Genomic DNA, 13,279 nt, shown 5'->3' with positions numbered 1-13,279 from the left:
TGTCCCTAGCCTCTGTTTGCCAGAATCTGGGAATGATCGACAGGGAATGGATCACTTGATGATTACCTGTTCTGTTAATTTCCTCTGGGACACCTGGCTCTGGCCACCATCGGAAGACAGGATACTGGGCTAGATGGACCTTTGGTCTGACCCAGTAGGGCCGTTATGTTTTTATGTTCTCTGAGTGGGGGTGGGGTGGGGCGGGGCGGGGTGGAAACAGTGGTGTGACCCTTTTGCCATGTGGAGCTGGCAGCAACAATGGCTGGGCTCAATATCCAGGGGTCCCTTTTAACAGTTCAACCCAGAACCGGCCTGAGCCATCACTCAGTAATCTGGGGAAATTAAGCACCATACTAGCTTCCTTTAAGAGGCAGTACTTCCACCCTGGCAAGCACTGTATAGCAGAGAAAACATTTACTAAAAAGAAGAAAGGAGCTTGGCATTAATTTGGGAAAATGCTACAACCATGATTCGAACACATCTGAACATTAGCAAAACTCCTGTCCCAGAGTCCTTTGCCTCCCTTTCTCACCTTGTGGTGTTTAAGTACAACAAATGTCCCTTTAACATGCCACTCCCCTCTCCCTCCACCACACCCCACTCACAGCTCTCCTTGGTCAGCAGAGACCCAGAGTTCAGAGGTTCATTCACATGAGTTTATCTCCTACCCAGAAAGGGGGGCAGGGGAAGAAACACTGAGCAATGTTACCTCAACTGGCTTACAGTTGCCACTAGTCACTCTGTGTGCAGCTGTGCCATCATTCAGCATGCTGTCATTCATGCCACCATTACTCCATCATGCCACCATCTGCTCAAGTCACCAATGGCCCTGCACTGTTACTTCTGCTGCCACCTCACCTGCCTCTCCACTGAGACCTCTATGAGTTGGTCTCTTGAGGTTCCACCCAGCTCTCAGTGATTCTTAGGCTGGACAGGGGGTGGCTGGGGGGGTGCTGAAGATGCTGTGCCTAGGGGTGCGTAAGGTGTGAACAGGGCTGGCTCCAGACCTCAGCGTGCCAAGCGCACGCTTGGGGCGGCGTCCCGCAGGAGGGCGGCAGGCGACTCCGGTGGACCTCCCGCAGGGCTGCGGGAGGTCCACCGAAGCCGCGGGGCCAGCGGACCCTCCGCAGGCACGTCTGCAGGAGGTCCAGCGGAGCCGCGGGACCGGCGACCACCAGAGCGCCCACAGCGGCGTGCCGCCCTGCTTGGGGCAGCGCAAATCCTAGAGCCGCCCCTGGGTGTGAATCTGGTCTTGCATGGAAGACCTAGTTACATATTCATATATACACACACGCACACATAGGCTTTAGCTGGTTTCTAAAAAGCAAGTAACTTATATCTGACCTTGAGAAAACGAAATCATAAAAGAAATAAGGAGAGGGAGAGGTAGCGAATGTGCCTTATTAATGTTGTATCCTGGATTATTTATATTTGATTACACCTGAAAATTTAGATATTTTATTTATTTCATAAATCAATGAAGCGCTATGCCAAAACTTTTCTTTGTTGACAGAGTCCCTTTTTCTAAAACTCCATGGGTAAAATCCACGTAGTCCCTCTGGCTACACAGTAATCGCTCTCGTTCCCGCGTTAGTCTGGCCCCAAAGCAGCCGGCCCTGCTCTCCGAGGCGGCGACCCGTGTGGTTTCCACGCTGCTGCCGCTCAGTGCCCAACACACCCGTGTGCGCTTACTGGGGCGGGGAGGCGGCGGGACAGCGGGAGCCCAGCAGGCAGGCAGCGCCCCCGCCCTTCCAGCCCCGTGCGGATGCCCAAGGAGACTACAGCTCCCAGCACGCAACGCTCGAGAAGACGCAGTGCATGATGGGACCTGCAGCCGCCGCTCCTCCCCCGTCACGTGGGAGGCGGGAAGCGCGACCCGCCCTAACGAAGCAGGACCCGAGCGGGGCTCTTGGGAATAGCCTGTTTGTAAACACGCCCCTGCCCGTAGAACCCCTCGTTAATCTGGCTGCGAGCGGCTCTACGGAGCGAGCCCCCGCCCCGAAAAACAGCGCCTCAAGCCGGCTGGTCTGTTCCGTTCCCGGGCAGGCAGCTGGGCGGGCACCAGGCGGGGGGGGTCCTTCCTGGCACTGCGTCGCGCTGCGTTTCTACCGCGTCTGCCCCGGCCCAGCGCCTCGCTGCCGGGGCTGCGGGCGGATGGGGGCGCGGGGCGGCGGCGGCGGCGGCAGGGCCGGTGCCGGGGACTCGGCGCCGCGGGGACCATGATGCCCGGAGAGGCGCCGGCGGCGGGGATCGCGGCCGAGGCCGCCACGGCCTGTGCGAACTGCAGCGCGCTCCAGCAGGTACCGGCGCCCCGAGCCCGGCTGAGACCGGGGCCCTCCCCCTCCCCTGTCCCCCCCCCCCCCCGCAAGCCGGCTGGGACCCCGCCCCACGCTGCCATTCTGCAGGTAGCGCCCAGCCACCTGCGCGCCTGCCGGCAGCAGACAGCGGGTCCTGCTCCTCCTGCCTTCTGGTGCTCGGCCAGGGCGGGCGCCTCTGGTTAGAGTCCAGCGACCTTCTTGCTGCTGTGGCATTTAACCACAGGACGTGGGCAGAGCCAGTCGTGTCTCCTCAATTCTTGCTGGAGGCTCCGCAGCGGCCCTCGCTCGGCTCATTGGGAGCGTCCTTGGCCTCCACCGGACCGTGTTGAATTTTAAAGTCTTAAAAATAGTCAGTTTAATTCTCAGTCTTGGTATCGTGAACCTTGATGTGGCGGGCAGATGCCGAGCCCTCCACCTGTCAGCAACCTTTCAGGGGAAATAGAGTGGGTAAGAACATGAATTGTGAACCTAAATAGCAAACGGAAAGAAGTCCCTTCACGTCTGTCTCATAAAGAATCAGAAAAGAGCTGTAGTCTCTATTGTCGCTTTTTTCTAGCAATTCCACTAGCATCACCCTTCTGCACTTTTGGATTTCCTAAAAGTCATGGATAACGTGCACTTTTCCAGCTGGATTTTACAAAGATTTTCTTTTTGTAAGCTGATTTGATTCCTTTTCTACCAAATCTATCTATTTTACTGATTTGTACAGCACTACAAGTGTGTATGGTACTTCACAAAACAGAAAATGACAGCGTTTCTTCCCAGAAGAGTTAATATTCTTAAGGTATCAGTCTTGCAATATGCTGTGTGTGTGAGAGCCTACTCAGACATGTAGTCCTATTGACTTTAGTGGCACTCTGCAGAGCCTCAGAGGTCTGTCTTCCTATGCAGAACTCATTGTAGAATTGGGGCTTAATTTAAGAATAGGAAAGAGAAATAGTGAGGGAGGCTGAAGGTGTTAAGATTATTGCTTAAATTAGTGATGCATGCATCTTGAGGGGTACCCTGGGTTTTTCTGTATTTGGTTATGATTTTGAGTACACACATCACTCTGGACATCAGCAATACCAGGAAGGATGAGATGGAGTGCTGATGAGAAGCACAGTGGGGAAAGTAACTGAAATATTTTCCACATGGATTGTTCATTTGGAAAATACAATCTACCATATATTCTCAATTACTGAGGGACAATCTTACTTATTGCTATATTTGCTTTCCTCAACCAACTCTCTGTATAACTTCTCATGAATGAGCAGCAAAGAATCCTGTGGCACCTTATAGACTAACAGACGTTTTGCAGCATGAGCTTTCGTGGGTGAATACCCACTTCTTCGGATGCAAGCAGTTCTTCGGACTGCTTGCATCCGAAGAAGTGGGTATTCACCCACGAAAGCTCATGCTGCAAAACGTCTGTTAGTCTATAAGGTGCCACAGGATTCTTTGCTGCTTCTACAGAACCAGACTAACACGGTTACCCCTCTGATACTTTCTCATGAATGATGTAGCTGAATACTTGGATGCTAATATCTAAACTAGGGCTGTCAAGCGATTAAAAAAATTAATCACAATTAATCGTGCTGTTAAACAATAATAGAATACCATTTATTTAAATATTTGCAAATGTTTTCTACATTTTCAAATATTTTGATTTCAGTTACAACACAGAACACAAAGTGTACAGTGCTCACTTTACATTTATTTATTACAAACATTTGTACTACAAAAAAGAAACTGCAATTCACCTTATTGAAGTAGTGTAGTGCAGTCTCTTTATCATGAAAGTTGAACATACAAATGTAGAATTATGTACAAAAGAATAACTGTACTTAACAATAAAACAATATAAAACTTTAGAGTCTACAAATCCACTCAGTCCTACTTCTTTTTCAGCCAATCACTTAGACAAGCTTCAGAGAGTCCTGTGGCACCTTTAAGACTAACAGATGTGTTGGAGTATAAGCTTTCATGGGAGAATACTCACTTCATCAGATGCATGTAATGGAAATTTCCAGAGGGAGGTATAAATATGCAGGCAAGAATCAGTCTGGAGATAACGAGGTTAGTTCAGTCAAGGATGGTGAGGTCCTCTGCTAGCAGTTGAGGTGTGAGGTCTTTGTTTAATTCTGATCTGATGGTGTCAAATTTGCAAATGAACTGAAGCTCAGCAGTTCCTCTTTGGAGTCTGGTCCTGAAGTTTTTTTGCTCTAAGGTGGCTATCTTTACATCTTTTATTTTGTGGCCAGGGAGGTTGAAATGTTCTCCTACAGGTTTTTGTATATTGCCATTCCTGATGTCTGATTTGTGTCCATTGATCCTTTTACGTAGTGACTGTCCAGTTTGGCCAATGTACATAGCAGAAGGGCATTGCAATGTGGCATATATCACATTGGTGGACGTGCAGGTGAATGAACCAGTGATGTTGTAGCTGATCAGGTTAGGTCCTGTGATGGTGTTGCTGGTGTAGATATGTGAGCAGAGTTGGCATCAAGGTTTGTTGCATGGATTGGTTCCCGAGTTAGAGTTGTTATGATGTGGTGTGTGATTGCTGGTGAGAATATGCTTAAGGTTGGTAGGTTGTCTGTGGGTGAGAACTGGCCTCCCTCCCAGGGTCTGTGAAAGGGAGGGATCGTTGTCCAGGATGGGTTGTAAATCACTGATGATACATTGGAGAGGTTTAAGCTGAGGATTGTAGGTGATGGCCAGTGGAGTTCTGTTGGTTTCTTTCTTGGGCTTTTCTTGTAGCAGGAGGCTTCTGGGTACATGTCTGGCTCTGTTGATTTGTTTCCTTGTGCGGATATCGTAGTTTTGAGAATGCTTGGTGAAGATCTTGTGGGTGTTGGTCTCTTAGACAAGCTTGTTTACATTTGTGGGAGATAATGCTGCCTGCTTCTTGTTTACAATGTCGCCTGCCCAGCAAGATATTTACGTGACAGATGTGCTAAAGATTCATATGCCTTTTCATGCTTCTACCACCATTCCAGAGGACATACGTCCATGCTGATGATGGGTTCTGCTCAATAACAATCCAAAGCAGTGGGAATGATGCATGTTCAATTTAGTCATCTGAGTCAGATGCCACCAGCAGAAGGTTGATTTTCTTTTTTTTGCTCGTTTGAGTTCTGTAATTTCCACATCAGACTGTTGCTCTTTTAAGACTTCTGACAGCATGCTCCACACTTCATCCCTCTCAGATTTTGGAAGGCACTTCAGATTCTTAAATCTTGGGTCTAGTGCATTTTGTAAAATCTGTTGTGAAAGTATTCTTAAATTGAACAACATATGCTAGTTCGTCGTCAGAGACTGCTGTAACGTAGAATATATAGCAGAATGCAGGTAAAACCATGGAGCAGGAGACATACAATTCCCCCCTCTTCCCCCAAGGAGTTCAGTCACAATCCTGCAGGGCTCTAGTGTTTCTAGCTTTTGCATTTTTTCAAAATCCTTATCTGTTGGCACTGATAGATGGTGCTTTTGAAGAACTAATGTGGATGTTATAGCGGCTTTATTGCAAAGCAGGCGCTGAATCATAGGCCAATGTGGAGTTCCATCTGGTTGAAATATTGTGTATGAGAGGTTCTTGTTTCTGTCCATTTGCAGCTTGTTATATTCCTAGCTCTGTACTATTAGCTGGACTGTGTTTATTTGAAATGGCAAACAAGTTTTCTGTATTTTGCCAGCACGTTTTCAAAACCACTACCACTGAGCTCTACTGTAATGGATCACTGCAGTCTGTGAGCAATGCACGTCATGTGTTCGAAAGGCAAGCGACTGACTGCTGCTACCATTTTACATGCACTGTCAGTACTAATTGTTGCTACTTTTTCTTGAATATTCTGTTCTTTTGCAACATCCATGAAATGCTTTGCATGTGCTTCAGCATAATGTCTCTCTTCAGGATGGGTTACTGTTAGAGCAAACAACCACAGTGTCCATGCGGCATCAATAAGGTGTGCCGTGACACCAAGATAGCTATGATTGCTCAAGGATGTCCAGTGGTCACTAGTCAAAGCAACAGCCAGTGCATTTTTTCGAAAGCTCTTACTTTGTAGTCTTCTCGTTGTCATATTGGTCATTTATTCGTGATGCAATGGCTCCTCGGGAGGGCAAAGTGCATGGCTGAGTGGAAGATGCAATTTGAATGATATCTCTTAGGCCTCTGTCATGTACAGTGTTGAGTGGTCTGCAGTCCATAGCTATCCACTTTGCAATAGCATTGGTTAAGATGTTGTACTTTGTTTAATCCATGGGTTTGTAGCGATCCTGAAACTGTAATTGTTATTTGTTGCGGCTGGCTGGATTAATTTGGTGGTGGTGGGTTATCTGTAGCACAAGATCCAGAGACAAAAGCATGCTTAGAACGTAGGTGGTACTGCAGACTTGAAGTGCTTCTATGATATTGGAACTCAGCCTTGCAATACCTCCAGATAAGTCTTTTTAGGCAAAGAACCATCTAGAAGTTTTTAAAATATCAACTTCCTGTTCAAAAGACCTGAACTGTTGCTACTTTGCTCCATTATCTTTTTTGATATTTAATCACTCCAGATGATGAAAGCACAGTAGAACTGTCAGTGTCTGGAATAATTCAATACATTGTTCTATATTATCAACATATTTGTGTCCTGTTCAAAAGAGTCCTTGCCGTAGATATGGAAAGATTTTTACCTCAGGATTAACATTCAGTATGGGAGTGAATTGTGCAGGAAGCTTTTTTTCGCCTGCTGCTGCTGGGTTAGCCTTTTGTATACTATTTTGTATGTGTCCTTTAGAGGAGGGTTAACTTATTGAAGGGGTAAGATTTTTTTTTTATCTCAGTACTCTGGAGATGAGAGGGGTGTGAGTTGTTCAAGAGAGAGGTGAATTCTTGATGATGCTCCTGTTGGGGTAGGTTTCTGAGCTCACCAAGTTCACCTCCTGCCCAAAGAGAGTTTCATCTTAGAAATCTGCATACAGGGTTTAGGGATTGGAGAAGTAAGCAATGACTTGTGCAGGAGGAGAGTCTGGGAGTACCGGGAATGACAGCGGGGAGGAGCAAGCAATAACTTGTGTAGGAGGAGGGTGAGGGAGGTGTCTTGCTGCTGCTTCTGGATGCCTGGTTTCTGGTACTTAGCTCACCTCCTTTTACTGAGTTAGTTGGGCTCCCTTCAGCTGAGTGAGCCCTTGTTTGCAAGGGAGGATGGATTTTAACCTCAGGGACTCATCATAGTGCAGGCGTAGAGAGGCTGAGCTCGCCAGGCCCATGTTCTCTGTGGGGTACTCCTGGAGCAAGCGGCCGGCTGGGGCAATGGGGCACGATGCAGGGGGGTTGGTCCTGGGAATGAGGGGCCGGCTGGGCACAATAGGGCGCAGGCTGGCTAGGGTGATGATGTGTCCCGTTTTGGCCAGGACAGGCCCCCTTTTCAGTTATGTGCCAGCTGTCCCTACTTTTTCACCAAAACTGGGCATTTGTCCCAGCAGCAAGGCAGAGCAGAGAGAGGCGGCTGCTGACTGGGGGTCAACTGAAGGTAGCACTGCCGGCCAGCAGGAAAGTGGAAAAATTTGCTGCTGGTGTGCAGTGCTGGCTTCAGAGCTGTCTCCTGGGCAGCGCAGAGCTGGGGGTTGGGGGTGGTGGTAAGTGTCAGCCAGGAGAGGCATGGAGCTTGGGGCCTTCAGCCACAGCTGCACATGGCATGGAGCCTCGGGTGGGGGGAAGAGTCCAGCCCCAGCTGTGGACGGCACAGGGCTGGCAGGGACATATGGGTGGCAGGAGGCTCAGCTCCAGCTGTGGGCGACATGGGGCTTGGGAGGCGGTCAGCTCCCAAGTTCAGGGGGAGCCAGCCTCAGTCCCAGGAGCCATGGGGGGAGGGGGTCAGCCCCAGCTGTGGGTGGCGTAAAGCTCGGCGGTGTGGGTCAGCCCCAGTTGCGGATGGCACAGAGCTGGTGGGGCAGACCCCACCATGGGCAGTGCGGAGCTTGTGGGGGGGGGCTGCGGGTGGCACGGGGCTCAGCCCCAGCTGCAGGTGACGTGGGGGGGGGTGTCAGCTCCCGAGTTTTGGGGGTGGGGGAGCTGCAGCCCCAGGCAGCATGGAGCTCGGGGTTGGGGTCAGCCCCCAAGCTCGGGATGTGTGAATGTGTGTCAGCCCCAGGCAGCAAGGGGAATGGGAGGTGGGGTCAGCCCCAGTTGCGGATGGCACAGAGCTGGAGGAAGAGATCCCAGCATGGGCAGTGCAGAGTTGGGTGGGGTGCTCAGCCCCAGCCCCTTGGAGCACCCTGCAAGGGGCGGGGCAGCTTGGGCAAACCCTCAGCTGTCCTGTTTTTACTTTTAAAAAATACTTCTCCACTGGAGCTGGCATGAGAACCGTGTGCGTCTTTCTGTAGCCTCTTCTCTTTCCGTCTGGCCTCCAGCGGAGGCTTGCATTACTGCGTCTGACCTGAGGTAGGTACTCCAAAGCAGCTGATGCTGCCCTGCTGTGATTAACGCCGTTTAAAAAAAAAAGCGTTAATTGTGGTGTGCGTTAATCACACACTTTAACGGCAGTTAATTGACAGCCCTAATCTAAACTGTATTCTTAAATTTATTCACCTAAATGTGGGTTATTGCTGATTATGCACTATATGTATCTTATGACTTTAAAAACAAACTTTGTATTTTTGGATAATCTAAGCACTAGACCCAGATGTGCAGACACTCTTTTCTTAACCTGTGTACTATATAATTTTTTAACAGTTAATTCTTTCTCCCATTCTTTCTTATGGCAGAAGCCTCGGCGATAAATCTTGGGAATAGTGTTTGCAAAGTAAAGAGCAGTGCTGGATTTCTAAGAGGCTGAAATACTGTGTATTTGTCAAAAAAAACGTTTGCTTTGTTTAAACTAGTCTAACTATCCAGAGTCCAGACTGGCAGAGCATTTTTCCAGTGAACTGTCTTCTTTACCTCATCTTTCATAAGTGTATCCTTTCAATTCACATACCTTTTGGATTTCGGCAGTGTTCATTTACAATAGTCCATATGGAAGTTTGGATCTTCAGTTTTTCATTACAATTTCTTAAAACTCAGAGGCCCATATTTTCAGTAGTATTAATCCATTTCACGTTTTAGATGAAAGATAGGCTTCTCTGATATGTTTTTTAAAGAAAGTTTGAATTGGGAATGAGCATTAGTATTAACAGAAATATTTGAATTGTAAATTAGAAAATCAGTGGGCATAGATAAATTAAGAGAACTGCATTATGGTTTGGTTTAGTTGTTTGTCAGGATTTAATGGGGAGCATAAAAGAAAAAATACATTAGGTTAGCCAGTCAACTTGAAAATATATAGAATGTTAACAAGTTTCCTCAGTTTGGGGCGTGTATAGTGTCTGTACTATTTTTGGTGTGAAAGTTCTTTGCCAACTTGAGATTTTTTTCCTTACAGAATTTAAATGAATATGTAGCTGCATTAATTGCACTGAAGCAAAAAATAATTGACACAGAGTAAGTACAACTGATCTATTTTACACAAATTCGTTTTTACTGTTTTAAACTAGTAGTTTAAAAAATACATTTTATAGCATTATATGACTGTTTTAATCTATTGTCCATTGTGGATGTTAGTCATCACAAAAAAGTAAAATGGGCATGGTTTCCTCAGGAAAGACCTCAGACCTAAACTATAGAGTATCGCATTTCAGTTCTTACTTGCAACATGTGAAGTGTGTAGAGAGGCTTAGCAGTGTGTCTTCATTTTATTTTAGACTTGCTGTCAGTCTTGCTTTCATGTCTGCACTACTGTATACCCTGCACAGAAATTAATGTTGTGTGCCCAGAATTTCCCCCTCCCCCTCCCTCCCCCCCCCCATGGGCTGCAGAGCTGTTGACCACCACTAGGGTGTGCTGGATCTGGAAGAGCCAGCTCATAAATAGAAGACACCGCAGGAGGGAGGGGGAGGAAGCTGGAGGGTTCCTGGCACACCCTGAAGGAATGAGACAGCCGTACAAGCCTGGGACCCAGAATCAGGCTGTTTCTCCTTCTGCATCCCAGGGCTCTTGAGGTTAGGGGGTGCAAGTGTCTGGGGAGGGGGGTATGGCTGTGCTCTGGGGAAGCAGGGTGTGCAACTGTCTGGGCTGGGGGTGGCCCTGTGACTGTGCTCTGGTGGAGGAGAGGGTGCAAGTGTAACGGCTTTGGGGGGGCCCCACAGCTGGACTCTGGTGGGGAGGTGTTGTGTGTGTCTGGGTTGGGGGGATGCCCACAGCTGGGCTATGGGGGCTAGGGAGTGGGTGCGAGTGTCTGGGTGAGTGGGGGTGCCCCCCCCAAGCTGGGCTCTGGAGGATACAGGGTGCAGGTGTCTGGCCCCCCTGCTGGGCTCTGGGGCGGAGGGAGCTGAGAAACAGTTCTTTCTTTACTTCTCTATTCCTGGGGGAATTATTTTGTGTCTGTATTGTTACAGACATAGTTTCTGACAGGTATTTTGAAATAAATTACCAAAATAATTGAAACTGGCATGATTATATAGTGTTGTTTTTGACAAAATATGCAGAATTTTGCAGAATTTTGAATTTTTTGGCGTAGAATTTTTAAATTTTTGGTACAGAATTCCCCCAGGAGTAACTACTTATACCAGATAAATGTTTGAAAGTAAGAGAATGTTCCCAACATACAGTGAGAAAATTTAGTGGAAAGCTTCTTTGGAAGCAGAGTCTGAGAATTAAGATTTTCTTCTAACATCCACTTTTTCTCAAGAAAATTTAGTTCTGTCATTAAGATGCTAATCCCTGTTACCAGTTGTCTATTATATTAAATATAATACATTGGACTGAGGTGAATTATCAGAAGAACCAAGACATAATTTAATTAAGAGAGGCTGTAGGTACTCCTAATAGCCTAAACTGAAAAGTGTTGCTAAAGAAGCTTAAATACATAATGTAAGAAAAAATAAAGTTAATGACGTCAAATCCACACACTTAGAATTGTTTTCAGGTTTGACATTTTCAAAAAGCCTGACAAAATTAAAACTTGATGCTTGCATTGTTAAATTAAACAAAGGGAATTACTTATTTTTAGCTTGTAACTAAGCTGGGTTTGTAAACAATACAACTACTGTAAAGCTTTCTGCATTTCGGTATAATGAATAAGAAATGGAATCTTAAAACTCCATTGTCCAAGTCAGATTCAAAAATGTATTGAAAGATCACCCATGTAAACATCTTATTCTTTTTACAGCTGTTTGCTGACAGAATATCAACAGAAGTGTAATGATATCCTTTGTTTCTGTATTTCTCTTAGTGTTTTGAACATTGAACATGTGAACATTTCATTTGACAGATAGGACTTTGGGGAATTTGTGAAGTTAAAAATTAGGGTTAGAAGTTTATTTGTAGCAAGTACTACTTGTTCTAAAGTATTGAACAACTGAATCTATAGAGTCTATGGGGAAAAAATTGGACTTCAGAAGTGGAAACTTTAACACGCCTGAGTTTTGGCAATTTCCAGTATTTTTTTAAATTGTCTTTAGAATAAGTTAAACTAGGGGTTGAGAATTATTGCTTCAAGTGCTTAACAAAGTCAGTGATTCTACATAGGTATTGGATTTTTTTCCAATGTATTCACTCCATACAGTACTTTGTCATACTGTAACAATTCTGTTGTACCATTAAACATTACTTTTGTTTCTCTGAGTCATCTTCCATTGGGAAGGGTGTGATGACTAGATATTTCTTCACAGTTGTTGGGATTCCAGCATACTACTTCCATTCTTAACACTTTTGAGAAAATGGTGGTAAATGTATTAAATTTTTTTCCTTAACAAGTTATCACAGCTTCAGGTGGCTGAAAGGTAAGAACAAAATTCAGTTTTAGGTCTGTTTAAATCTCTGCTTTGTTTGGTAATTTTTCTTGTTTAGGAAAGAGAAATATTTATCAGTGCAAAGTAATGGACAGTTACATGGCCATTGACTCCAGTTTTCAATATTCTCTCTGTGTAATTTAGACCTAAATGGCCTGTCATAGTATTGGCAACTGCCTGGGGCTGCCCTTTGGCTCCCACTGCTGTTTAAAATCTCTGCAGTGCTACAACTCCATCCTAGGCATCTCCACTATGCAAAGGCTTTGGAAGGATCCTCTGAGGGCAGACTTACGGCTGTCTTACACAATGTCTGTGCTGGGGAATCCTCCCCCCAGCTAGATTCACGATTTTGAGGCCTTTTTACATGACACAAAGTGGAGGTGAGGATCTTGCCTCTGTTGTTCAAAAGTGAGAGGTCTAGGAACTCAAATGCATTCAGTGGAGAGGGCTGAATTACATTCTTATTTATGATCTGTGATCCAGTGTGGAAACTTAGGCTTACACACTCTACTCAGGTCTCTTTAAATCTGACCCAAATTTTCTATGAAGAAAGCATATTACATGGATAAATGCTCAGTTGACTTACACACCAAGAATGTTCAAGTAGTTGGAGACACTAGGTGGATAAGATAATATCTTTTATTGGACCAACTTCTGCTGGTGAAAGAGAAAAGCGTTTGAGCTTACGCAGAGCTCTTCAGGGCCAGCAAAGCATATTACTACACCCACCTTGTCTCTAATATCCTGAGACCCACACAGCTACAACAATAAAGCAAACAAGTAGCTGGAGAGCTTTTTCAACTGTCCTGTAGGGGAAAGCAAGGTACTGCTGTCTTGGGAAATACAGCACTGAGTTCAGACTTGAACAAAATCCATGTTTTTTGGCCGCATGTTCTGTAGTTTTTTGTCCATTTCAGAGAGAATAACACTCTTCGTCACCAAGTGGAACAGATGCTACAAAAAATCTCTCCTCTAGAAAAGTGTCAGCAAGAATTGGGGTCTCTGAAAGCAGAATTGGAAGAGAAAAAGGTATGCTGAAAAGTATGAGGATTGTTTAAAAGTTTGAGATCTTTCCTTAATAAATCCTTTGTTGCAACAGACTAGAGGATTTTTTTGCCACTAGTTTTACCGCCAGTATCTTAACTTTAGCAGTGACAACAAAA

General features: G+C 45.9%; 1 protein-coding gene across 1 annotated transcript in view; it reads left to right on the top strand.

Moving 5' to 3' along the window:
• The first annotated feature begins 2,130 nt into the window (after window positions 1-2,130).
• The window catches only part of ICE1 (interactor of little elongation complex ELL subunit 1), a 65,073-nt gene continuing 53,924 nt past the window's right edge, over window positions 2,131-13,279 (top strand). Inside the window, exons 1-5 of the mRNA XM_045005040.1 lie at window positions 2,131-2,300; window positions 9,710-9,768; window positions 11,495-11,529; window positions 12,089-12,107; window positions 13,034-13,145. Coding sequence (XP_044860975.1) covers window positions 2,220-2,300; window positions 9,710-9,768; window positions 11,495-11,529; window positions 12,089-12,107; window positions 13,034-13,145 — 306 coding nt within the window. The 5' untranslated portion in view covers window positions 2,131-2,219. The remainder of the gene's footprint in view (window positions 2,301-9,709; window positions 9,769-11,494; window positions 11,530-12,088; window positions 12,108-13,033; window positions 13,146-13,279) is intronic.

This window comes from Mauremys mutica, chromosome 2 (genome assembly GCF_020497125.1).
Source record: "Mauremys mutica isolate MM-2020 ecotype Southern chromosome 2, ASM2049712v1, whole genome shotgun sequence".
NCBI classification, from domain to species: domain Eukaryota; kingdom Metazoa; phylum Chordata; order Testudines; family Geoemydidae; genus Mauremys; species Mauremys mutica.
This window is presented reverse-complemented; position numbering and strand designations above follow the sequence as displayed.